Consider the following 24,419-nt stretch of genomic DNA (forward strand, 5'->3'; position numbering starts at 1 on the left):
TGCTAATTCTTTGATTTAGATACTGAGGCAAGAAACTGATTATTTCAATATTACCTAGCTCCATTTGAAAGCAACCCCAAATGTTACAGGAACATTGGACCAAATTAATAAAAATTCCCCTGACTTCAGTACAGAGATGCCTGCGCTTCCCTGTTTCCAGGCATTGTATGTCCTCTTTGGCTTTAACTGTACATTCTGATCATACTCTGACTCATTTTGACAACTTCTACAATTGAAAAACACTCCTTTACTTTTACTCCTGTGGCAGACCTCAGGAAATAAATCACTTTACTACCCTTCTAGTCCATTTTAGTAAACCATCCAGATATGGCAAGGGTATTGGCAGTTTTAAAATTCTTTTACTTTATTCACTTTTACAAAACCTATAATCTTTAGTCATTTTACAGGAACCCACATCATTGAAATACTACTCTTCAATTCTTCACTAGTCTGCATCAATGTTTAATATTCTAGATTGTATTCATCAATATTTCAATAAAACTATTCTTGGGGCCATTATAAAAAATGAATTAATACCTTTCAAGAACATGTGGAAAAGTAAATCTAAAAATTGGTCTACTTTAACCGAATCCTGAAATCAGTACGTTTGTTTGTACAATCATCTAAACTGTAGAGAAATACATTATTAGAGATTACATAATAAAAGATTGGTATCTTAATATTAACTGCTCCCTTGAGTAGGCAAAAAGCACACAATAAAGTTACAACATTTAAAAGGCATCTGGATGGGTAGATGAATATGAAGGATTTATAGGGACATGAGCCAAATAGGACTTGGTCAGATTGGGATGGCTGATTGGCGTGGACAAGTTGTACCAAAGTGTGTTTCTGTGCTGTATGACTTTCACTATAAAAACTGAACTCAGATGGGATTGAGGCTCCATATCGTAGAAGTTAGAAAAAGGTAAACCATAACATTCAAAATTTGATAGCAATAATCATTAGGCAACTTCAAACAAAAGAAAACATTTTGATTTTAATTTGACATTGCACTTCAAACTGTGAGAATCTATAAGCTAATTTTGCATTCAAGCCTTTCTTTGAACACTGAAGACATCAATGAGCTAGTGGTGCTCCTTTTGGTTTAATATAAATTATTAAAAGCTAGTAAGTTCTGATTTGCATTTCAATGTTCGTCTAATCTAAACAATATGCAATATTTAGCACTAAAAATCTGAATACAATGCAATATCTGGCATTAAAATTCCAATATGCATTTATATTTTGATAAAGTAATAGAACCCACCAACAAATAATTCCCTGTCACTAATTAATCCTTGTGCAAATTAAAAATATACTTACAACTACTAAGTAGGTCATTAATGCTTATCTTAGACACATTCATCACAAAGGTAATTAGGCATAAAATTATTTCAAACTTTTCCTCCTTTAAAGCAATCAGGCTTAGTTCAAAAATCATAAAAACAAACAAATCTCATCCCCAAGACAGAAACTGGAAAAAGTGCAGGAAGGTGCTAAGGATTAAACCTGGCATTTGATAACTTGATACTTTCAGGATGGAATTATTTGGAGTGCATCATTCATATATGAATACCACTTTAATGGGCGTACTTTGGGCAGAATGGACTACTAAGCATTGAGGTCCGATGGGATTGTTCAGCACCAAAACAATCTTTATGCTGTATCACATAGTAGGACCTAGTGCCAACTTTAGCAAAAGCATCAGGTGAAAGAACAACAGGTCTAGTACTGGGTTAAGAATGCAAGTTAAAACATTTCCTTGCAGGCTCAAGGCATTCCGTTAAGTTCCAAAATCAAACCTCTTATAGCAAACTCTTCCTCCCTTGGCTTTGGCAGTGTCTGCTTGCAAAACCTACTCCACCCCAAACTACTCATTGTTAGGAAACATTCCCACAGATAACTGTCCTGCTCTCTGCCCTACTTCTACCTTCTGGTTTCAAGTTTCGCCAACATCAGGTGAGAGTTGGGCCTGACTTTGATAATAAAGCCTGAGTGTTAAAACAGTCAACATCAGGAAGAAGTCGCCTTCCCACATGCTCAGCTGGCTCTATATTGACCTCCTGAGGATATCATTATTAGAAACTATATGGCTATCTAATCCAACTCAAAATGTACAGTGTAAAACATATCTGAACTAAAGCAGATTGATTATTTTGAATCGAGATGTAAAATTATAGCTGCCATGGCCCTGTATTACCACAACTAACAAATAGGGAGGGTCCTGTATTATAATTTGTCTATCAAAAGGTTTCGGCTCTCATCTCTTAAGATCATCAAGTCAGGCAACCCTCCAAAAACCATTTGTCTCTTGAATTCTAAGCATTTGTGCAGTCCAGTTTTGTTGCCTCACCATTGGTAACTGTAACCTCAACTGTCAAGATGCCACGCCTTTCTGCCTTCTTCTCAAGTCACTCCTTAAAACGTCTCCTTTAAAACTAAGTTTTTAGTCACTTCCAATGTTTAAATTAATTAACATCAATTTTTGTCTCACTACACTCCTGTGAAGCACTTTTGGACTTTTTCTTGCTACATTTCAGGTGCTTTATAAAACACAAACTGCTGTTTTTCAGTTCTTGATGGAGGAGCTCCCATTCCAGAATTGGGAAACAAGGTAGCAATACCTCAAAATGAAGTATCGTATACATTGTACTTAATTAATCAATATTTCAAAACTGATACCCTGATCATGAGAGAAACTGCTTCAAAGCATACTTTTCTCCTGAATCTCACAGGGGAGCTTTACTTGATTTTAGAAAATTATGTTCCCTTTTGATTTGGCCTACTTAATGACATCAAATATATGAATACAATTGAGCATACAGGCCTCATTACTTCTAGTTAACTGTGCTGGGCTAAGAATACGAATTGCAATACAGTCAGTTCTTCTTTAAAGTGATGGTTGTATTATAGAAAAATTGCACTTCAGAAACACACTTAAAATGTTGGCACTGTAACCACATTACAAGTTCACACTGTAGAAACACAGTCTCCCGAATCTGTCAATTGCATTACTGAGAATTTGTGTCAACGATATGCATGTTGCAACAGAACGACCTGTACATTTAACCAGGAAATAAGTACAGTGGATGGCCATAGTAGTGATAATATCAAGGTATTCTTAGTTATGTCAAGTATTTGATGTCAATAAAAGGTTCATAAGGGGAAATCTGGGTGAATTCTCACTCAATAGTGAAGCCTTTAAATATGAATAAAGGAACAAGAAAGGGCAAGTTAGGCCTTTGAGATCATAACTGAGTTGTCACCTATAAAATTAAAAATGACTGATTTAGCAGGATTAGTTATTTATGGAAAGAACTCCAAAACTTTAACCTCTTTTTGAATGAGGTAATGTTCCCTCATTTAATTCCCAAATGGTCCTGTCCTAATGTTTATAGTGTACTTAGAGAAGAAATAAATAGTTTTCCTTTACTTACTCCAGCTTTCTCCTTAAAATCTTGAAAGCTTCATTAGTTTCCTAAATGCCATCACATTTAAGCCCAGCTTACGTAATCAGTTAAGCTTTGGAGTTCAGCTATTATTCTATTGCACTCCCTGCAAGGCCACCATATTCTTCCTACAGTGTGGCAACCATTGGTTTTAAGTTTACTTACTGCCTGTTGGAAGGAATTAAGATACACTGTACGTACTATTTAACGATTTTCAAAAAGGAGTGATTGACAGATTCAAAGTTTCTGGAAAGTTGCCTTGGTAAATAATTCAGGTGAGTGTTGACTACGTTGATACAGTTCTGGATATAGGTAACTCAGCTGTAATTCTCGACTTACAAAAAAATTTTCAACAAGATGTTATACAATTGGGTACAAAAGAAATAATTCAGAGGAAATGGCAAGCATATTTTACAGGTTATGGAGTTTTAGCTGCAGTGTAACAAAGTTGTTATTGATAGCAGTGGATCTGAGTTGGCGTTAGCAGTTTCCTAGGGATCCATGCCCTACGGTACTGCATATATCTGTTTTATTCAGGCAGTAAATTAGCAATCCTACCACAGGAGACTAGTTTTGAGACCAGGTCGGAAACAAATTCAAAGCAAATAGCAATTGGCATTTTTATGTCATACGTTCACCCCAGAATAAATGAATATTCACTAGATACCTGACAAGCACAATTGTGCCTACCATGGCTTAGTGGGTCATTACTTCTTCCCAAAATTCCAGGTTCAAATCTAACTGCAGGATCTGCACACAAATAATCAAGACCAAAACTCCAGTGCAGTACTGAGGGAGTGCTGTACTGACAAAAGGTGCAATCTTTTGGCTGTTAAACCAAGGCTACACCTGCTTGTTTGATTGATGTAAAAGATCTGAAGGCCGTGTTTTAAAGAGTGTGAGAGTTATACCCAGCACCCTTATTCTCTGATTTCTTATAAGATGCAAGAGTAGAAGCAAGCTATTTGGCTCGAGTCTACCCCACCAGTCAATAAGATCATGGCTGATTTGATAATGCTCAACACCATGAGTCTAGATTATCTTATTGATTAAAAAATGGTCAAGCCTCAAGAGCTCTCCGCCATAAAAAAAATTCCACAGATTCACTACACAGAGCAAAACATTCCTCAACTCCATCCTAACTGTGTAACATCTTAATCTCGGAACATATCCTCTGCTTCTAAACTCTCCCATGAGAGGAAACATCTAGCCTGTCAGGTCCCCTAAGAATGTCCTGTGTTTCAATAAGGCGAGTGAGTTTTAAAAAGATTTGTAGTTCAGGTTGAGGTTTTGGATTGAGTTTGCTCGCTGAGCTGGAAGGTTTTGTTTCAGAGGTTTCATTACCACACTAAGTAACATCAGTGTGCCTCCGGAGAAGCACTGGTGTATGTCCCGCTTTCTATTTCCGTGTTTAGTTTTCTTTGGGTTGATGATGTCATTTCCAGTTCTTTTTCTCAGAGGATGGTAGATGGGGTCCAAATCAATGTGTTTGTTGATAGCGTTCCAGTTGGAATGCCAAGCTTCTAGGAATTCTCATGCATGTCTGTTTGGCTTGTCCCAGAATGGATGTGTTGTCCTTCCTCATCTTTATGTAAAGATACTAGTGATAGTGGATCATGTCGTTTTGTGGTCAGTTGATGTTTATAAATACTGCTGGCTAGTTTGCTGCCCGTTTGTCCAATGCAGTGTTTATTACAGTCCTTGCAAGGTATTTTGTAGATGACATTCGTTTTGCATATTGTCTGTATAGGGTCTTTTAAGCCCATTAGCTGCTGTTTAAGTGTATTGGTTAGTATGTGGGCTACCATGATGCTGAGAGGTTTGAGTAGTCCAGCAGTCATTTCAGAGACGTCTGATGTAGGGTAAAGTGGTTAGGGTTTCTGGGCTCGTTTTGTCTGTTTGTTTGGGTTTGTTGCTGAGAAATTGGCAGACTGCGTTTATTGGGTACCTGTCCTTCTTGAATACACTGTATAGGTAGTTTTCCTCTGCTCTTTGTAGTTCATCTGTGCTGCAGTTATGGTGGCTTGATGAAATAATGTTCTAATGCAACTTCATTAGTGGAGGTTTGTTTCTGTAGTTAAGTATTTGGTTTTGTTTAGTGATCACAAAGGTGTCATCCACATAACGGACCCAAAGTTTGGGTTGGAAGGTAGGGAGAGCTGTTTATGAGAGTCTCTGCATTACTGCTTCTGCTAGGAACCCTGATATTGGTGATCCCATGGGTGTTCCGTTGATTTGCTTGTACATCTAGTTATTGGAATTGAAGTGGGTAGTGAGGCATTGGTTCTTTGGTTCTTCTAATAGTGTAGCCACAAAAAGACATGACCCACTATCACAATGATCCTTACATACAGACAAGGAAGAACACCACTTTGACTGGGACAATACATCCATCCAAGGACAAGGCAAATAGAGACACGCATGAGAATTCCAAGAAGCATGGCATTCCAAATGGAACGCTATCAACAAACACATTGATTTGGACTCCATTTACCATCTTCTGGGAAAAAGAACCAGAAACAACAACAACAATCCAAAGAAAACTAAACACATAAATAGAACACAAATACCAGTGCTTCACTGGAGCCTCGCTGATGATGTTACCTCGTATGGTGGTGATGAAACATCTGAAATTTCCAGCTCAGCAAGCAAACTCACTTCCAATCAGGTTGTTTGTATTCTTTTAAACTTCAACGAGTACAGGCCCAACCTACGCACCCTCTCCTCTAAGAAAATCCCTCCATACCCAAAATCAACCAAATGAAATTTATCTGAACTGCCTCTAATGCAAATATCTCTCACCTTAGATCAACAGCACCAAAACTGGTTACAGCTGTACCGGCACCCTGACTAATATCTATTCCCCAGTCAAAAATATTAACTGGCCATAAATAATAAAGGGATGAGCACTTTATTGGGATTGTACCATATACCCCCTTCATTAGTCTGAGAAAAATCGAGAAACAAGTTTGTAAGGATGTCTCAGATATCTGTAAGAACAATAGGATTATTATAGGAGGGGATTTTAACATCCCAAACTGAGTTTTAGGGGTTTAGATGGAGAGGAATGTTATGTATGTAAAAGAAAATTTTCTGATTTAGTATGTGGATGCACCTACTAGAGAAGGTGCAAAACCTGACCTGTTGTTGGGAAATAAGGCAGGGCAAGTGACTGAGGTGTCAGAAGGGGAGCACTATGGGGCCTGTGACCACAATTCTTATGAGTTTTAATTTTTAGGTTCAGTCTGTCCAAGTTCTAAATTGGAGGAAGGCCAATTTTGGCGATATTAGGCAAGAAGTTTCAAAAGTTGATTGGAGGCGAATGTTCGCAGTAAAGGGATTGCTGGAAAATGGAAAGCCTTCAAACTTGAGATAACAAGAGACTAGAGACAGTTTGTTCTTGTTAGGGTGAAAGACAAGACTGTGTAGGTGTAGGGAATGCTGGACGTCGAGAGAAATTGAGGTTTTGGTCAAGAAAAAGGAAGCATATGTCAGGTAGAGACAGCAGAGATCGAGTGAATCCTGACAAGCATATAAAGGCAATAGGAGTATACTTAAGAGGGAAATCAGGAGGGCAAAAAGGGGACATGAGATAGTTTTGGCAAATAGGGTTAAGGAGAATCCAAAGGGAGTTTATACACACATTAAGGACAAAAGGGTAACCAGGGAGAGAATATGGGCCCTCAAGGATAAACAAGGCAGCCTATCTGTGGAACAGCAGGAAATGGCAGTGTTACTAAGCAAGCATTTTGCATCAGTGTCAACTGTGCAGAAGGATATGGAAGATGCAGACTGTGGCGAAATAGATAGTGACATCTTGAAACATGTCCACATTACAAAGGTGGTGATGCTGGATGCCTGAAAATGCATAAAGGTGGATGAGTCCCCAGGACCTGATCAGGTGTACCCTAGAACTCTGTGGGAAGCTCTGGAAGTGATTGCTGGGCCCCTTACTGAGATATTTGGATCATCTACAGTTGCAGGTGAGGTGCCGGAAGACTGGAAGTTCGCTAACATGGTGCCACTATTCAAGAAAGGTGGTAAGGAAAAGCTAGGTAACTATAGACCAGTGAGCCTGACACTGGTGGTGGGCAGGATTTACATATTTTTGGAAAGGCAAGGACTGATTAGGGATAGTCAACATGGCTTTGTGCATGGGAAACCATGTCTCACTAACTTCATTGAGTTTTTTAATAAAATAACAAAGTGGATTTATGAAAAGCGAGCAGGGGATGTGATCTTTGAGGACTTCAGTAAGGTATTCAACAAGGTTCCTCATGGTAGACTGTTTAGATCACAAGGAATATAGAACTGGCTTGAAGACAGAAGACACAGAGTGATAGTGGAGGGTTGCTTTTCAGATTGAAGACACCTGACTAGTGGTGTGCCAGAAGGATCAGTGCCAGGTCTACTGCTTTTCATTTATATAAATGATCTGGATGTGAATGTAGGAGGTATAGTAAGTTTGCAGATGACACCAAAATTAGAGATGTCGTAGACAGCAAAGAAGGTTACCTCAGAGTGCAATGGGATTTTGATCAGATAAGCCAATGAACCGAGGAATGGCAGGTGCAATTTAATTTAAATAAATGTGAAGTGCTGCATTTTGGAAAGGCAAATCAGGGCAGGATTTGTACCACTTAATGGAAAGGTTTTGGGGAGTGTTGCTGAACAAAGAGACCTTGGAGTAAAGTTCATAGCTCCTTGAAGGTGGAATAGCAGGTAGATAGGATAGTGAAGGTGGTGTTTGGTATGCTTTCTTTTATTGTTCAGAGCATTAAGAATCAGAGTTGGGAGGTCATGTTGCGACTGTACAGGACATTGTTTCATCAACTTTTGGGAAGATTGTGTACAATCCTGGTTTCCCTCCTATTGAAAGGATGTTGTAAAACTTTAAATTCAGCTGCAAATGTGTTGCTGGTCAAAGCACAGCAGGTTAGGCAGCATCTCAGGAATAGAGAATTCGACGTTTCGAGCATAAGCCCTTCATCAGGAATATTCCTGATGAAGGGCTTATGCTCGAAACGTCGAATTCTCTATTCCTGAGATGCTGCCTAACCTGCTGTGCTTTGACCAGCAACACATTTGCAGCTGTGATCTCCAGCATCTGCAGACCTCATTTTTTACTCGAAAACTTTAAATTCAGAAAAGATTTACAAAAATGTTGCCAAAGTTGGAGGGTTTGAACTATTGGGAGAGGTTGAATAGGCTGGGACTGTTTTCCCTGGAGCATCGGAGGCTGAGACCTTCTCGAGGTTTATAAAATTATGACAGGCATGGATAGGGTGATTAGCCAAAGGTGTTTTCCCTAGGGTGGGGGAGTTCAAAATTAGAGGGCATAGGTTTAAGGTGGGAGGAGAAAGATTTGAAAGGGACTCAAGGGGCAACTTTTTCATGCAGAGGGTGGTGCATGTACAGAACGTGCTGCCAGAGGAAGTGATAGTGTCTGGTACAATTAAAACATTTAAAAAGCATCTAGATAGGTACATGAATGGGAAGGGTTTAAAGGGATAAGGGACAAGTGCTGGCAAATTAGACTAGATTGATTTAAGAAATCTGGTCGGCATGGACGAGTTGGACTAAAGGATCTGTTTCAGTGCCGTCTATCTCCGTGATTCTATTATAATACTGCAATTTTAGGGGACTTATTGTGTGCATATGAGTTATTATTTGCTACAATACAGCAATGACGATTTACAGACTACACTTGATTGGCTTTAAAGCACTTCAAGACGTGTGGAAAAACACTATGTAAATGCAAACCTTTCGACAGTAACTTGTCAAATACAACAAAAAACAGGTGGTATGTTTCAGTATGAATGCACACTCCGCACCTTTGTGTAAAGTTATTAAGCCTCCCTCATGCTCCAACCCGTGCCCCACCCCCCTCTCTCTGGGGTTTCACGGGTTAAAATCACACAGGGTTACCGCTGTCAACTCAGCTGAAACTCAACACTCCCACCCCACGTTTACAAACCGCACGGTTACTAACCATTCCAGAGTGGACTTTCTTTTTCTCTCCGTCTCTGCCGCAGCCTGAAGCCGCTAAACTCAAAACAACGTCCTCTTACTCAAAAATTACCGCCGCCCTGATGACGTCTCCTTCCTCCCAGAATCCACCGCAGGCCGGGCTCTCCATAGCAACCGGCTGTCGCCCCGCCCTTGACAACCAGCTCTGCCAAGCCACTGCAGCCAGATACACCAAGGCCTTGTTATTCCCAGTAAATCCCAACAAATGTTATATTGCCATGAGGATACAACTTTTTGTTCATTTTTGAGTATTTCTAAAACAAATCAGGAACTACAGCTCGGATACAATATTTTAACTCATAATTTAATCCAAGCACTCATATTCTCTGCCTGGGTGCTGATATTCCATTTGTTTATGGATTCCTAAAGAAACTTTCATAATTATCTTGGAGTTGGGAAGAGTAACATCAAAAACTGGCCACTGAGGTGCTCTTTTACATTTGATTAGCAGACTTGATGGAACTGGTGGAGGCTGGTTCAATAATTCCAAAACCCAACTTTTCTGTAGTTCCTTTGTTTTATTTGTTTTGTAAGAGACTCAAATAGCATAATTTACTTTATTCTTAAAAATACTCTTTAAGAATTCTTTATGTGTTCAATATTAGGACCCAAAGTGAAAAAGAACTGAGCAGATAGGACATATTTATGACAGCACAGGCCAGCATGGATTTGTGCTGATATAAATTCCAGGCAAAAAGGCAGAATATTCATGGAAAAAGGGCATGATGCCAACACAGCAGAGGACATCATACATGGGAACAAAAATTCTGCTCCGCCTGGAGAAAGCAGTTTCCACATTGAAATAAGCCCAATCGTTTTGTACGCAATAGTTTAGCCAGAAGGAAGCTATCAGAGAGATATCAGCCAAAGATTTGTAACAAATCACTCCACACCATTCAACCTGTTGATTCAGTCAGGTTGCTTTAGTGATAGTTGGAATGATGACTGCAGAAGAAGAAAATCGAAAGTGTCAGAGATCCACTGGTGCTTCATGCGGTGTCGTGACCTTCACGTGTCCACATGGCCTTAAGTTGTGATCCAAAACAAAGGTCTCCAAAGGAAGGTTTTTAGAAACAAACTCAATAAAATTTTAGACGAACCAACAAATCTGGAAACAAGACAATTTATTACGGACTTGCAAGTACGGGCTGCAACTGCACAAAGCAATTGAGCGAATTAGACTTGGGTTAGTTTACAATTATACCTTTGAGCTGAGTGAGGTCACCTCTCCAGACTCCTAATTACCCAATCTCTCTTAGTAGGCTATACAACTGCCCATCTTCACTCCACCCTTGTTACTTCCCCTTCCCCATGTTGGCAACCTTCCTCCCTATTAGTGCTGACATTTTCATTATTTTGTCGATAGTACATCAAGATATAGTTTAACATTTTGTATCAATACTGCTGGTACATTCCATTTTCCGTACACTTCATCAACTTTGTATCATTTTTGTACAGCTCAGGCATTTTAATTATCTCAGGTTTTTTTTGCTGAAAACTTATTTTAAAAGAGTTAACTTGCTTATATTATACTCCAGAATTAGTATTTAATTACCCATAATTAAAAGTAAAGATACACTTCCGTAAGTACCTGCAGAGTTAATAATTTTTCTGCTAGATCCCTTTTCTTCATGTTCTTTTATATCTGCAAAAACAACACTTCTTTTCATTTCTAATAAGGTTGAGGCTATAAATTGGCATCAGTCATTCACAATTTTCTCTTGAGTTTCCAAAGAAATGACAAGAACGAGGATCTGGAGTTCCAAATCATAAATAACAAGCAAGTGCCACTCATCTCAGCTAGAGCAAATAGAGTTTAGACTGGTAAGCTTCCACTGGAATCAGCAACTGTTTACAATATATATTAATGAGTTGAATGTACTGTAACTAAGTTTGCAGAAGACACAAAAGTGGGTGGAAAGGCAACTTATGAGAGATACAAACAGTTTTCAGAGAGAATCGGAATGTGAACCCAAACTGTTGACTCTAATTTCTTCCCACAGATGCTAACAGATCTGCTGATCCTTTGCAGCAATTTCTGTTTTATTTTATAAAGAGATATTGACAGGTCAAGTAAGCAGAGAACTGACAAATGTAATCCAATAGTAGAAAATGTGAAGCTATTCATTTTGGAAGCGAAGACAAACAAACAATATATAAATGGAGAAAAACTGTAGAAAGCTGCAATGGAGAGATTTAGGGGTACTTGTGCTTGAAACATTGAAAGCTAGTGCACAGATACAGCCCATAATCAGGAAGGCTAGTGGAAATTTGACCCTTATTTCAAAGGGTTTGAAGTATTCAAGTCGGGAAGTGTCAGTGAAACTGTACAAAGTGCTGGTGAGACTACATCTGCAATACTGTGAGCAGTTTGGTCCCTTTATTTAAGAAAATACATTAATTTATTGGAATCTGTTCAGAAGAGGCTCATGAGGATAATTCCTTGTATTGAGAGATTGTTTTATGAGCAGAAGATGAACAATTTGGGACTCCACTCATTGGAAATTAGAAAAATAAGAGATAATGTTATTGAATAGAATTCTTAAGGGCTTAATAGGATATATGTTGAGAGGGTGTTTCTGCTCAAGGCACCAGAGTGCATAGTGTCAGAATTTAGGGATGTTTAAGACTGAGAAGAGGAGGAATTTCTAGTCCCAGAAGGTTGTGAGTCATTCTAACTCCTTGCCACAGAGAACTATAGGGGCAGAATCCTTGTGTATATTTCATGCTGAGATAGATTCTAGATCAGAAGGAGAAGTCAAATGTATCAGGGAAAGGGCAGGAAAGAGGAGTGTCAGACCAACCATTATTCTATCGAATGGTGGAGTAGGCTTGAGGAGTTGAACGAGGTAAAAACAATGACGGCAGATGCTGGAAACCAGATTCTGGATTAGTGGTGCTGGAAGAGCTCAGCAGTTCAGGCAGCATCCAAAGTGCAGCAAAATTGACGTTTCGGGCAAAAGCCCTTCATCAGAAATAAAGCTTTATTCCTGATGAAGGGCTTTTGCCCGAAATGTCGATTTTGCTACACTTTGGATGCTGCCTGAACTGCTGTGCTCTTCCAGCACCACTGATCCAGATTGAGGAGTGGAACTCCCATTTCTAATTCTTATTGCTTTTTGGTTTTATGTCTTGATTTTAAAATTCTCTTTTTTTTCAAATCCCTTCATGATCTCATCCATCCCAAATCTATATAATCATCTCCAACCCCAGGATTTATGTGCTCTGTACTTCTGACTTCTTTTGCATTCCCAATTGTAATTGCTCCACTATTTGTGCTCATGCTTTTAGTTGCCGAGGCACTAAGTTCTGGAATTCCCTCCCTACACCTTCTTTGTTTCTTTAGATTAGATTAAATTCCCTACAGTGTGGAATCAGGCCCTTTGGCCCAACAAGTCCACACCGATCCTCCGAAGAGGGACCCACTCAGATCCATTCCCCTACATTCACCCCTGACTAATGCACCTTACACTGCGGGCAATTTAGCATGGCCAATTCTCCTAACTTACACATCTTTGGACTGTGGGAGGAAACCGGAGCACCCGGAGGAAACCCACGCAGACATATGGAGAATGTGTAAACTTCACACAGACAGTCGCCCAAGGCTGGAATCAAACCTGGGTCCCTGGTGCTGTGCGGCAGCAGTGCTAGCCACTGAGTCACCTTGCTACCCCACTTCCTTGCTTCCCTCTTAAACCAGCCTTTAAAATCTACTTCTTTGACCATGTGCAATTTTGCATTTCTATTACAAAATACAAAAACAGTAATTTTAAGTCTCTGTAGGATCTTGGTTAGACCACATTTGGAATACCAAGTGCAATTTTGCATTTCTATTACAAAATACAAATAAAAGCACAGAGAATAAAATCAGAAAAGATACACACTGAAATTATCAAATTGAGAGGATGTCTTATTACAAAAGGTCGAGGAAGTTGGGATACATTTCTCTGGAAACACAAACTAAGTGCAAACCTTTTTGATAGAGTGGATGTTATACTTCGATATAAAAGAGTCATAGAAATGGAAATAGGTCCTTTGGTCCAGCCTACCAGATATCCTAAATTAATATGGTGCCAGCAATTGGCCCATATCCTTCTAAACCCTTCCTATTCATATTACTATCCAGATGACTTTTAATAGTTGTAATTGTAAGTGCCCAGAATAAGGCGGTATAAAAGCAAGAACATTAAATATAAAATGTAGAAAGAATATTTTCACAAAGAACGTGAGGTGGAACCCACTGAGTGGAGCTGACACCTCTTTTTGGATTTATTCTGGAATATTTTATTACACTTTACCCCCATCCTGTGTTCATGTCATTGGGTACATGATAAATATATCCATCCCTGAAGCATCACCTTCCCATACTAATTGGAAATTGAACAGATAATTATCTTATTCATGATTCAACCATCTTTTTCTACTAATTCCTATGTTTGTTTAAATAAATGCAAATGGAAGTATTGAGAGAAATTGAAATAAAAATACACAATTTTTAATGTCCCTATGGTTTATTTCCTCATTGTTATGGCTGGGAAGGAGGCATGAATTGGCTCCCATCTTTTCAACCCTTTTGGTTGGATGCAACAAAGATTTTTATTCTTATAAGTGTGAGGCTATTACTCTCTCTAATAGGTTTGAGACTAGACAATGTCTACTATATCAGTAACGAGCCAACTGCATGGCTTTATTAAATTAAAGAAAGAACAATTGCATTATCTGCTCATCTTGAGCAAGTATAATAATGATACAATGTCATACAATATTACGCACAGAAACAAAGTCAGAAAACGATAGAGTGCAGCACAAAAGGAGGATGAAAGGAATGTACAGGTTAATGTTCTAGGTGCCCTTCAGGTATAAAGATTTTAACCTGTGACAACAGGTAATTTGATTGCTGTCTTGTATCCTCAGTGTTCCGATAGTTCTCCAACTTGTATTGTCACTCAGTCCTTTGTCTTTTGAGAAGCAGAGAGAGAGAGAGAGCTCTACCAAAAGCAACTCCCCAAAATTCAAGTTGGCATGTATATTTCAGTGTTTGAGTTAATTATGTCAGGTGTGATAATTCCAGGGATTATATTTCATATCCGGCAGATGAAAGTTAGACAAATCATTCTCTCTTTTCCACTGTCAACATTCCACTGGGACTGTTCATTCCATGCAACCTGGTCCAAGCCTCCATCACTTCTAACATTTCCTCACTCCACCATGGCATCTTTCCATGCAATCGCAGGGGGTGAAACACTTGCCCATTCACCTTATTCACCTTCACTGTCCAAGGCCCCAAGCACATCTTCCATGTGAAGCATCATTTTCCTTGTATTTCTTTCAATATAGTCTACTGAATTGGCTGATTGCAATGTGTTCTTCTTTACATTGGCAAGGTCAAATGTAGACTGGGTGAGTACTTTACATAATACCTCTGCTTGTCCATAGGAATGAGTCTAACCTTCAAATTCTTTGCTATTTCAACAAACCACCTTGCTCTCAAGATAACATTTTTGTCCTGGGCCTGCTGCAATTTTGAATGATGCACAACACAAGCTCGAGGAGCAACATCGCATTTTCTACTTCGAAACTTTACAGCCTTGAGGTTTAGAATATTGAATTTCATAATTTCAGAAACTGACCACAGTTTCTTATAGTTCTTATCTCACCCCTACATCCCTAGTCTTGTTTTGTTTGTGTCTTGTTTATTTTGCAGTCAGAAGAGTGTGTCCACTGAATCCCTTTCACACCTTAACTTGCACTAATCTACATCTTGATTTCTCTTTCACCGCCTTTCACAACCCCTTTGTCTTTTGCACAAAGCCACTACACCATCCCTTTGGTGTAGTTCCCTTTGTTTCACCTCCACCTCTACCAAAAGTATATAAAAATAATTCCAACGTTTTTCAGTTCTGAAGAAGTCATACTGGACTCGAAATATTAATTCTGTCTCTCTTACCACAAATACTGTCAGACCTACTTAATTTCTCAGACATTATCTTTGTCTGTGAAAGTTATCATACTGATATAAATTAATACAGGAGATGAGGGTCTTTCACACCTGACTAAGTTGCTATGTCTTTTGATAAATAGTAATTTCAGTCCAAATGAGTATGTTCCTTGCACATTGGTTTCATTAAGTGTGCCTTACCTGGGGTCAGCTAATTACTGTGACCATGAAAAATCAGTGTTTTTACTTTTTAAATCCATTTCAGTCCATTAAAATGCAAGTTATTAAAATCAAGTCATGGAATTTCAAAATTGCCACTCCATATGTTACTATTTTTATGTACAAAGTTAAAAATCACACAACACCAGGTTATAGTCCACCAGGTTTAATTGGAAGCACACTAGCTTTCGGAGCGACGCTCCTTCATCAGGTGATTGTGGAGGGCTTGATCGTAACAGAATTTCTGTGTTACGATCGAGCCCTCCACAATCACCTGATGAAGGACCGTCGCTCTGAAAGCTAGTGTGCTTCCAATTAAACCTGTTGGACTATAACCTGGTGTTGTGTGATTTTTAACTTTGTACACCCCAGTCCAACACCAGCGTCTCCAAATCATGACTACTATTTTTATGTAAGTTACTAATCTTGTGAAAGTTCTCTACTTTTGAGAGACTCCAGGACAATCTGGGGGAGCTGTACCGATGGTATCGATACATTCCTTTTTGGAGTTATGGACTAAATAATGGAACACAGAGTCAGAGTGGGTTGAATTAATTAAAACAGGAGAAGGCTCACATGGAGTAGAAACAACAGTCTATACCAACTGAGCCAAATTGGCTGTTTTTGTGTTTTTAAAAATTTTATACAGAAAGCACTTTAAGACTCAACCAAGTGCTAAAGGCCTGAGATGCCACCTAATTGACAGGAGTGCAATGATTGATATGCAGGAGCTTCAGGTTGATACGAAGCCTAACCATTTAAATACTATTCATCTGCAATAAAACCTCGAATTTTGGTCTAATGTGTATCCCATTTGGATGTATGTAGCTTGGAATAATGTTTTTAACTAGTGTTACAATTAATTTCACTCCTTTTGATCACAAAGTACTCTTTTAAATATTTTATTCTGTTGTCCAGCCCATAAATATTTAATGTGGCCTGGTTAACAGAAGATGTATGAGTAAACTAACTTATAAATGAACTTAGATGCAGGCATAGGTGGATGGATTAGTAAATTTGCAGACGACACTAAAGTCATTGGAGTAGTGGACAGTGTGGAAGAATGTTGCAGGTTGCAGGGGGACTTGGATAAACTGCAAAATTGGGCTGAGAGGTAGCAAATGGAGTTCAATGCAGCTAAATGTGAGGTGATGCACTTTGGGAAGAATAACAGGAAGGCAGGGTACTGGGCGAATGGAAAGATTCTTGGTAGTGTGCATGTGCAGAGGGATCTTGGAGTCCATGTACATAGATCCCTGAAAGTTGTCACCCAGGTCGATAGTGCTGTTAAAAAGGCATACGGTGTGTTAGCTTTCATTCATAGAGGGATTGAGTTCCGGAGCCGCAATATCATGATGCAACTATACAAAACACTGGTGCGGCCACACTTGGAATATTGTGTACAGTTCTGGTCCCCATATTTCAGGAAGGATGTGGAAGCATTGGAAAAGATGCAGAGGAGATTTACCAGGATGTTGCTGGTCTGGAGGGAAGTTCTTATGAGGAAAGGCTGAGAAACTTGGGTCTGTTCTCATTGGAAAGAAGGCGGCTAAGAGGGGATTTGATAGAGACATACAAGATGATCAGAAGATCAGATAGGGTAGATAGTGAAAGTCTTTTTCCTAGGATGGTGACGTCAGCTTGTACAAGGAGGCACAGCTACAAATTGAGGGGTGCCATTCAAATAGGAGGGTATTAAAAACTGGTGCCAGCTAAACAGAAATAGCAATAAGATGGTGATTTCATGTCAGGGCTAAATGCTGTAGAGATGGGGCAAATCAGCATCGGTGAAGTATAAATAATACTTATTTGTCAAAGTTAATTTGCATAATTATTTTCAGATTCAAATATATCTTGCTTGAGCAATAGGAGAGGAACATTGTTTCTAGTCCAGTCTTCAGGAGGTAATCTAGTACTCTAAAAACATTAATCACACAAAATTGTATGTAAACTAAATTTATCTATATATCACACTATTAAAAGCATTTAATATTGTTTGTCTGTGTTGGATTGGTGGAAGCACGTGTTACTGGACTCTAAATGTTATTTTTGGGAGCTGTAATTAGGTTTATGTTCATCTTTCATCTTTATAAAAGTGGGAGCAAATTATCACAGATGCTGGAATCTGTACTGAAAACAGCAAATGCTAGAGTTCACAGCAGGTCAAGAAGTATCCAAGGAGAGAGTGCAGGCTAATGTTTTGAATCTAGATGACTATATAAAATGGCTATATAAAAGTGCTTGTGTGTGTGTGTGCAAAAATACTTCAATAAAATTTGCTCATGGGATGTGTATTCCCTGGCCGGTCAGCAGTTATTATCCAACCTTAATTACCTTTGCGAAGTTGTGATGAGTCACCTTCTTGATAACTGACTAGCTTGCTAGACCAGCACTCTATATTGCCCATGACAAAGTAAATTTTTAAATATATAATTTTTACATCATATTGTGCTCCAGATCATTGCTATTGATGATGAATTTGTCAGGTTGGTTGGCTGTATGGAAAGGTTTGAGCTTGGCTGTTGATGCTGTTAGTTTGTCCGACAGAGAGGCCACGTTCATGATTTTGAATGACTTTTGGATGGTTTTCATCAAATTTAAAAGCAATTAATTCTGAGTTGACTGGACCTGCATTTATTACACATTCCTAACTCCCCTTGAGAATGTGTTTGTGCATTGCCTTCTTGAGCCATTGCAGCCCATTCCTGTAGGTACAATGGTGTTAGGGATGGAGGGCCAAGACTGTGGCCCAGCCAGCATAGCCCATTTGTCATGAATTAATAGAAAAGAAGATATTGCCCAAACAGAAATCCATTTTAGCTTATTTATAAACTTTCTGATGGGGATATAATAATCTTAACATCACAACAATTTGTAAGTAATTTTCATTAATACTAAAGTGAAATTCAGAATGAGTTGATTATTAGTGTTTGTTTTGCTCTTAATCAGACTCTTGGCAAACATCCAGATATCAATATCGATGCTAAATTTTCAAAATCCGTTCCTTTTATTTATTGTGACATAATTTCTCAGTAGAATCACAAATAATGAAATTTTCTTTCACATGCAGGGTCAACGTACCAACTAACTAAATCACCCTCAAACTATTGAAACATTACACATTGTAGCTATTAATTGAACAACCTATCACAGATTGCTCATACTCACTACAAAACCACTCATAGCTTCTCAAAAACACTCAAAGGTATTTATAACTGCTCTAGGTGCTTCATTGCTTAAAATCAGCTATAGCTGTTTGCAACCTTCATAAATGTTAAGAGGTAATTAAAGCTGTTGAAGATTAATCAGACCATAAATGAAAGATTAGACTTGATCTGTCCGTGGTTATTGGGGCAAAAGAAAACGGTTGCAATCATTCTTCATCTATGCATTGAAGAGTCTCTATTTTAACTCCATAATTTATTCAGCCTTAAATTTATTCAAATAGACATCTAATACTACATAAAGTAAAAAGTTTTATAATAAAATATTTGCTTAAAAGAAAATTATCTGCTTCAGCAACTGGCTAAGGGGCATATAGAAAGTTTCTTTGCAGATGTCAGAGACATTTTAGAGAGAATAAGGTTTTTTTCTAAAAGGAACTCTTTAGAATCCATCACTAGTTGATTTTTGTTTTAAAAAAAATACGAAAGACTATTGTAAATAGCTTGATGATTCACAGGTACAAAAGAAGATAACCAGTAACAAAGAGTGGTGAATAATGATACAATGAAGAGAAGCAGCTGGACTGATGAATAAAATAGGACGTTTCTGCCTCGACCTTAAATTTTGGGAAGTGTTTTCAGATATGTTATATCTGATTCAATTTATTTATATTTTTTCACAAAAGAGCCAAGTTATACCAGGTCAGAGATAGAATATTCAAATTCTCATACTTGGCTAATGCATGCATTTTCAACAGTGAATTGATAGTTCAAAAATGGGAGTTACATATCACAGCTAACAATAATTCTTTCCTCATAGAGCTACAGTTTCTCTTCTATGAGCAAAAATTGCACTTAATGATTTCCTCCTTAGCTCTAGATTACTAAAGACAATTTTAACATGCCCTCCATTGAGTGCATGGACAGTAAACTTTTTACAAGCAAAGAAAAAAAAGATAATCAGTTAACATATTTACTTCTAGAGTAATCTTAAACTTGATTCATTTAAAAACGCACTTTAACCTCTACATCTTTATTCTGCACAAGTTGAAAAATCAAAAAGTACCACATGCTTATTGGGGCAACATATTTGTTCAGTGGTTGGCACTATTGCTTCTCAGTGCAAGGGACCCAAGTTTTATTGCAGCCTCAGGTTACTGATTGTGTGGAGCTTGTGTGTTCTCCCTTTGTCTGCATGGGTTTCCGCCAGGTGCTCCTGTTTCTTCCAACAGTCCCAAAGAAGTGCAAGTTAAGTGGACTGATAACGCTAAATTGCCCTGTGGTGTCCAGGGTTGTACATACTAGGTAGGTTAGCTATGGTAAATGCAGGGTTATGGGGATACGGTGGGGAGGTGGAATGCTTTTCAGAGGGCTGGTGAGACTTGATGAGCTGAATGGCCTCCATCTGCATTATAGGGATTGTATATGTGGTGTAGTTAGAGGACATAAAATCAAAGTTCTCTAATGTCTCATTGAATATTCAGTTTGTTAACCACAGGGTTATTATGACAATTTATTTCAGCACACCAAGCTCCCTGGATAAATAAGCTTCAATTAGCCTAAAATAATTAATGCCATCAAAGGTGACTGTGCTCTAATGATGTGAGCGGGTCACACTTTAACATCTGTTCTCTGTTGGCTCAAATCAACAGCTTTTGAATCAATTAGTACTGAGCCATTTAATGATCAGATTTTTACTGTCTAGGTCCCAACTGTAGAATGAACAATAATACACACAGTTTAAGCCATTAATGTTTGAAATCCTTTGAAGCAACTTTATGAAAACTAACAATTTATCCAAATTTAGCAGAACATCATAAGATGATGAATAGCACATTAAGCTTATATAGCTAATTTAAGCTGTGTGGCTAATTTATTGAGATTGTGGAAAGGCTAGGTCTTGCTGCCCTACAGTAGAAGTTCTTTCACAAATGAGGAGGCGGTGATGCTCAATGAGCCACTTTAATGGCTGCACACAGTTAAGAGCATAGTGAATTGAGCTAACATACTGAAGGACACCAGAGTTGGGAATATGTTTGTATTATCAAAAGAATGAAAATCTGCACTTGGCCTTGATTCATTTTGGTATTTTGAGATGATTCAGATACATGGAGTGGTTTGGTCTAATTTTTTTATGCTGGTTTGAATGGAGTTCTTAACACATCCAAGGTTCCAAAGGCTCACCAGACATCTTCACATAATAATTTGAATGGTTGCTTGGAAATCTCCTTAATGCCATTTCATTCTATGTATATTTGTTACTGCTTCACATTCTGCACTCTTCCATTCTTTTCTTCTGGGATACAAAGCTTAGTCTTCAGAATTTTTCAAGATACTGCCAGGGCTTTAACAGGCTGTAAGCTTCAATGATAGCTAGTAAATGTTTTAATTGTATTGCAGATATCCTAGCTGTATTTCTGTTTTGTGACTAGGATGAAGTGTACAATGCGAGAGGTACTGTTTCGATTTGAGGGGGCTATTATGTTTGGCAGTATTTCCTGTCAGTATTTATCTTTGACCACAATGCACAAAATGAACATTTTGGAGTTCTTGATGGATCTGTTCCTTCTCAATTTGTTATGCACTCCGTCAGTATTGTGTCAGAGCTTCAAGGAAAATTTCTCATCAGCTGATTATTTCTCGTTGATGACTGAATGATGATGTTCAATGAACACATGCTGCTGTTTTGTTTGAGATCTTGATGACCCTAGTGGACACTGTAGGATATTCATTGCTTTATAAGTACCATTTCCATCCATCTATGCTGAATGTTTATTTTACTTTGGAAAGCACAGCTTTTTTTTGCATGAAATGATATGACCAGGCAAATAGGGGTGTTCTGCTTCCCTCTCTTTTAACCCTTTGTTAACAGTGAAGTTTACAGCCAGTTGTTGCTGAAACAAATATTTTTACTTCTCTTTGGAATGGAGCTATCATACTTCAATTATGTATAATTAAGCAGATCAAAAATGGAGAGCTAACTGTTTTTTGAGTAAAAGTGAAGTTTTATTAACTATTGAATGAGGAACAAGAAGAAAATGTGACTTCCAACCTTAACACCTACCTTAAGTTTAAAAATAAGTGAGGGAGAAGGGTGTCTACAGACTAATTGTCAGTTACAGTCTAGTCTTTAGACTCCTTTAATTACTGAGTGAAACCTGAGTCCCAGTGGGTTAGCTGTTGGCCTGTTTCCTTAAGAGTGATAACTCTTGTAGATCATCATTCATGAAGTGGAAGTGCCAGTGTTGGACTGGGGTGGACAAAGTTAAAAATCACACAACACCAGGTTATATTTGGAAGCACCAGCTTTCAGAGCACTGCTCCTTCATCAGGTAACTGTGGAGCAGAATCATAAGACACAGAATTTATAGCAAAAGACCACAGTGTCATGTATGCAACTGATACGATACATTGAACAAACCTAGATTGCTGTTAAGTCTTTAACAGCAATCTAGGTTTATTCAATATATCGTGTCAGTTGCATACATGACACTGTGATCTTTTGCTATAAATTCTGTGTCTTATGATCCTGCTCCACAGTCACCTGATGAAGGAGCAGTGCTCTGAAAGCTGGTGCTTCAAATCAAACCTGTTGGACTATAACTTGGTGTTATGTGATTTTTAACAGCATTCATGAAGCAATCAAGATTGTTTTTCTAAGTTTTCTTTCCATCTATAATGGTTTCTGTGATTGACAGAGAGGGAAGAACTTTCAGTATCCATACTGTTATCAGTACATATTGGTTTCTCTCTTCTTTATTGCTTCAAGCAGTACTACTGTGATAGTGAAATATGATTTGTCTAGCTTGATTTTTTTTTCCCAAATTGAATACTTGAAGATAACCTTTCATCTCCAATACGTGAAATCGTCATGCAAATGTGAGTAACGTAAGTGATATAAACTTCTTGACACCTTATTGAGTGCCAGTTCCTCTTTATTTAAAATGGTAATTCTGATACAGATGATTTAATATATTCCATGTGGGCTGGGTGGTTTGACGAGTGCAACAGACATTTTCAGTTAGTAGTGTCCTTTTGTTCATAAATTAGACTGTGAAAGTCTCAGGTGTTCAAGTCAAATCCTAAAAAAATGAATATTGTTTTCTGAGAAACCAGAGAAATCCATCAGCAGAGACTTCCTTTTTGAGGGCCAGTTGTAACTCTCTTGAAGAATTGGAGCTTCACTGAACAGGCCTGAATAAATTGGGGCAACTTTGACATCCAGTAGGTATTGATGATCTGGATGAAGGAACGGAGGACATTTTTGCTAAGTTTGCAGATAACAAAGATAGAGTGTTGGGGACAGGTAGTGTTGAGAAAGTGGGCAGGCTGTAGAAGGAATGGGACAGACTGCGACATTGGACAAAGGAGTAACTGATGGAGTCGTACAGCATGGAAACAAACCCTTCAGTCTAATTCTTGTGCGCCTGCCAGACATCCCAATCGGACATAGTCCTATTTGCCAGCATTTGGCCATATCCCTTTAAATCCTTCCTGTTCATATTACCCAGACATCTTTTAAATGTTTCAATTATACTCTCCTTCACCACTTCCTCTGGCAACCCGGTCCATAAGTACACCACCCTCTGTGTGAAAAAGTTACCCCTTAGGTCCTTTTAGAATTTTTCCCCTCTCACCTTAAATCTATGTCCCCTACTTTCTGACTCCCCCAACCTATAAAAAAGACCTTGGCTATTCACCCTATCCATGCATCTCATGATTTTGTAAACCTCTATAAGATCACACCTCAGCCTCCGATGCTCCAGGGGAGAAAAAGCCCTAACCTATTGAGCCTCTCCCTATAACTCAAACCCTCCAGTCCCGTCAATATCCTTGTAAATCTTTTCTGCACCCTCACAAGTTTAACAACACCTTTCCTGTAGAAGAGTGACCAGAACTGTACACAGTATTCTAAAAGTGGCCTCACCAATGTCACGTATAGCTGCAACATGACATCCGAACTCCTGTTCTGATGTTCTGAGCAATGAAGTTCAAAATCACACAAAGCCAGTTTATATCCAACAGGTTTATTTGGAAGCACTAGCTTTCGGAGCACCGCTCCTTCATCAGGTGGCTGTCAAACAGGATTATAAGACACAGAATTTATAGCAAAAGATTACAGTGTCATGCAACTGAAATGATATAGTTTGAGCAAAGTAGAATGTATCTCCAAATTCACCCCATAGACTTATAAATGTGTGCACGAGCATGAGAGAGAAGGAGAATGTGAAGTGCAAGTGCACATGAGAGAGTGCGTGGAAACGCAAGTGTGTTTGGCAAAGTGTGTGTGTGTGTGTGAGAGAGAGAGAGATGGAGTATAAGCCTATGAGAGGGTGTGTGCGTGGGTGTGAGTGTGGGGCATGTATGTGTGTGTGTGTGTATGAGAGAGAGCATATGTATGAGAGAGAGTCTATGTGAGTATGTAAGTTCGTGTGTGTAGTGTGACATGAACCCAAAGTCCCATTTGAGGCCGTCCTCATGGCTTCCAAACTTGACTAGCAACCTTTGCTCGGCCACTCTGCTTTGTTGTATTTCCTGACGTCCGTCTTGGAGGATGGTCACCTGAAGATCTGAGGTCAAATGTCCCTGACTGGGATGGAACATCTCTGCCTGGTGATT

The 24,419-nt window shown here is 38.6% G+C and overlaps 1 protein-coding gene across 1 annotated transcript in view; it reads right to left on the bottom strand.

Moving 5' to 3' along the window:
* Positions 1-9,541, bottom strand: part of hrob (homologous recombination factor with OB-fold) — a 50,802-nt gene extending 41,261 nt beyond the window's left edge. The window contains exon 1 of the mRNA XM_060848868.1: positions 9,442-9,541. Coding sequence (XP_060704851.1) covers positions 9,442-9,444 — 3 coding nt within the window. The 5' untranslated portion in view covers positions 9,445-9,541. The remainder of the gene's footprint in view (positions 1-9,441) is intronic.
* Between the last annotated feature and the right edge of the window lie 14,878 nt (positions 9,542-24,419).

This window comes from Hemiscyllium ocellatum, chromosome 32, assembly GCF_020745735.1.
Source record: "Hemiscyllium ocellatum isolate sHemOce1 chromosome 32, sHemOce1.pat.X.cur, whole genome shotgun sequence".
Taxonomy (NCBI): Eukaryota; Metazoa; Chordata; class Chondrichthyes; order Orectolobiformes; family Hemiscylliidae; genus Hemiscyllium; species Hemiscyllium ocellatum.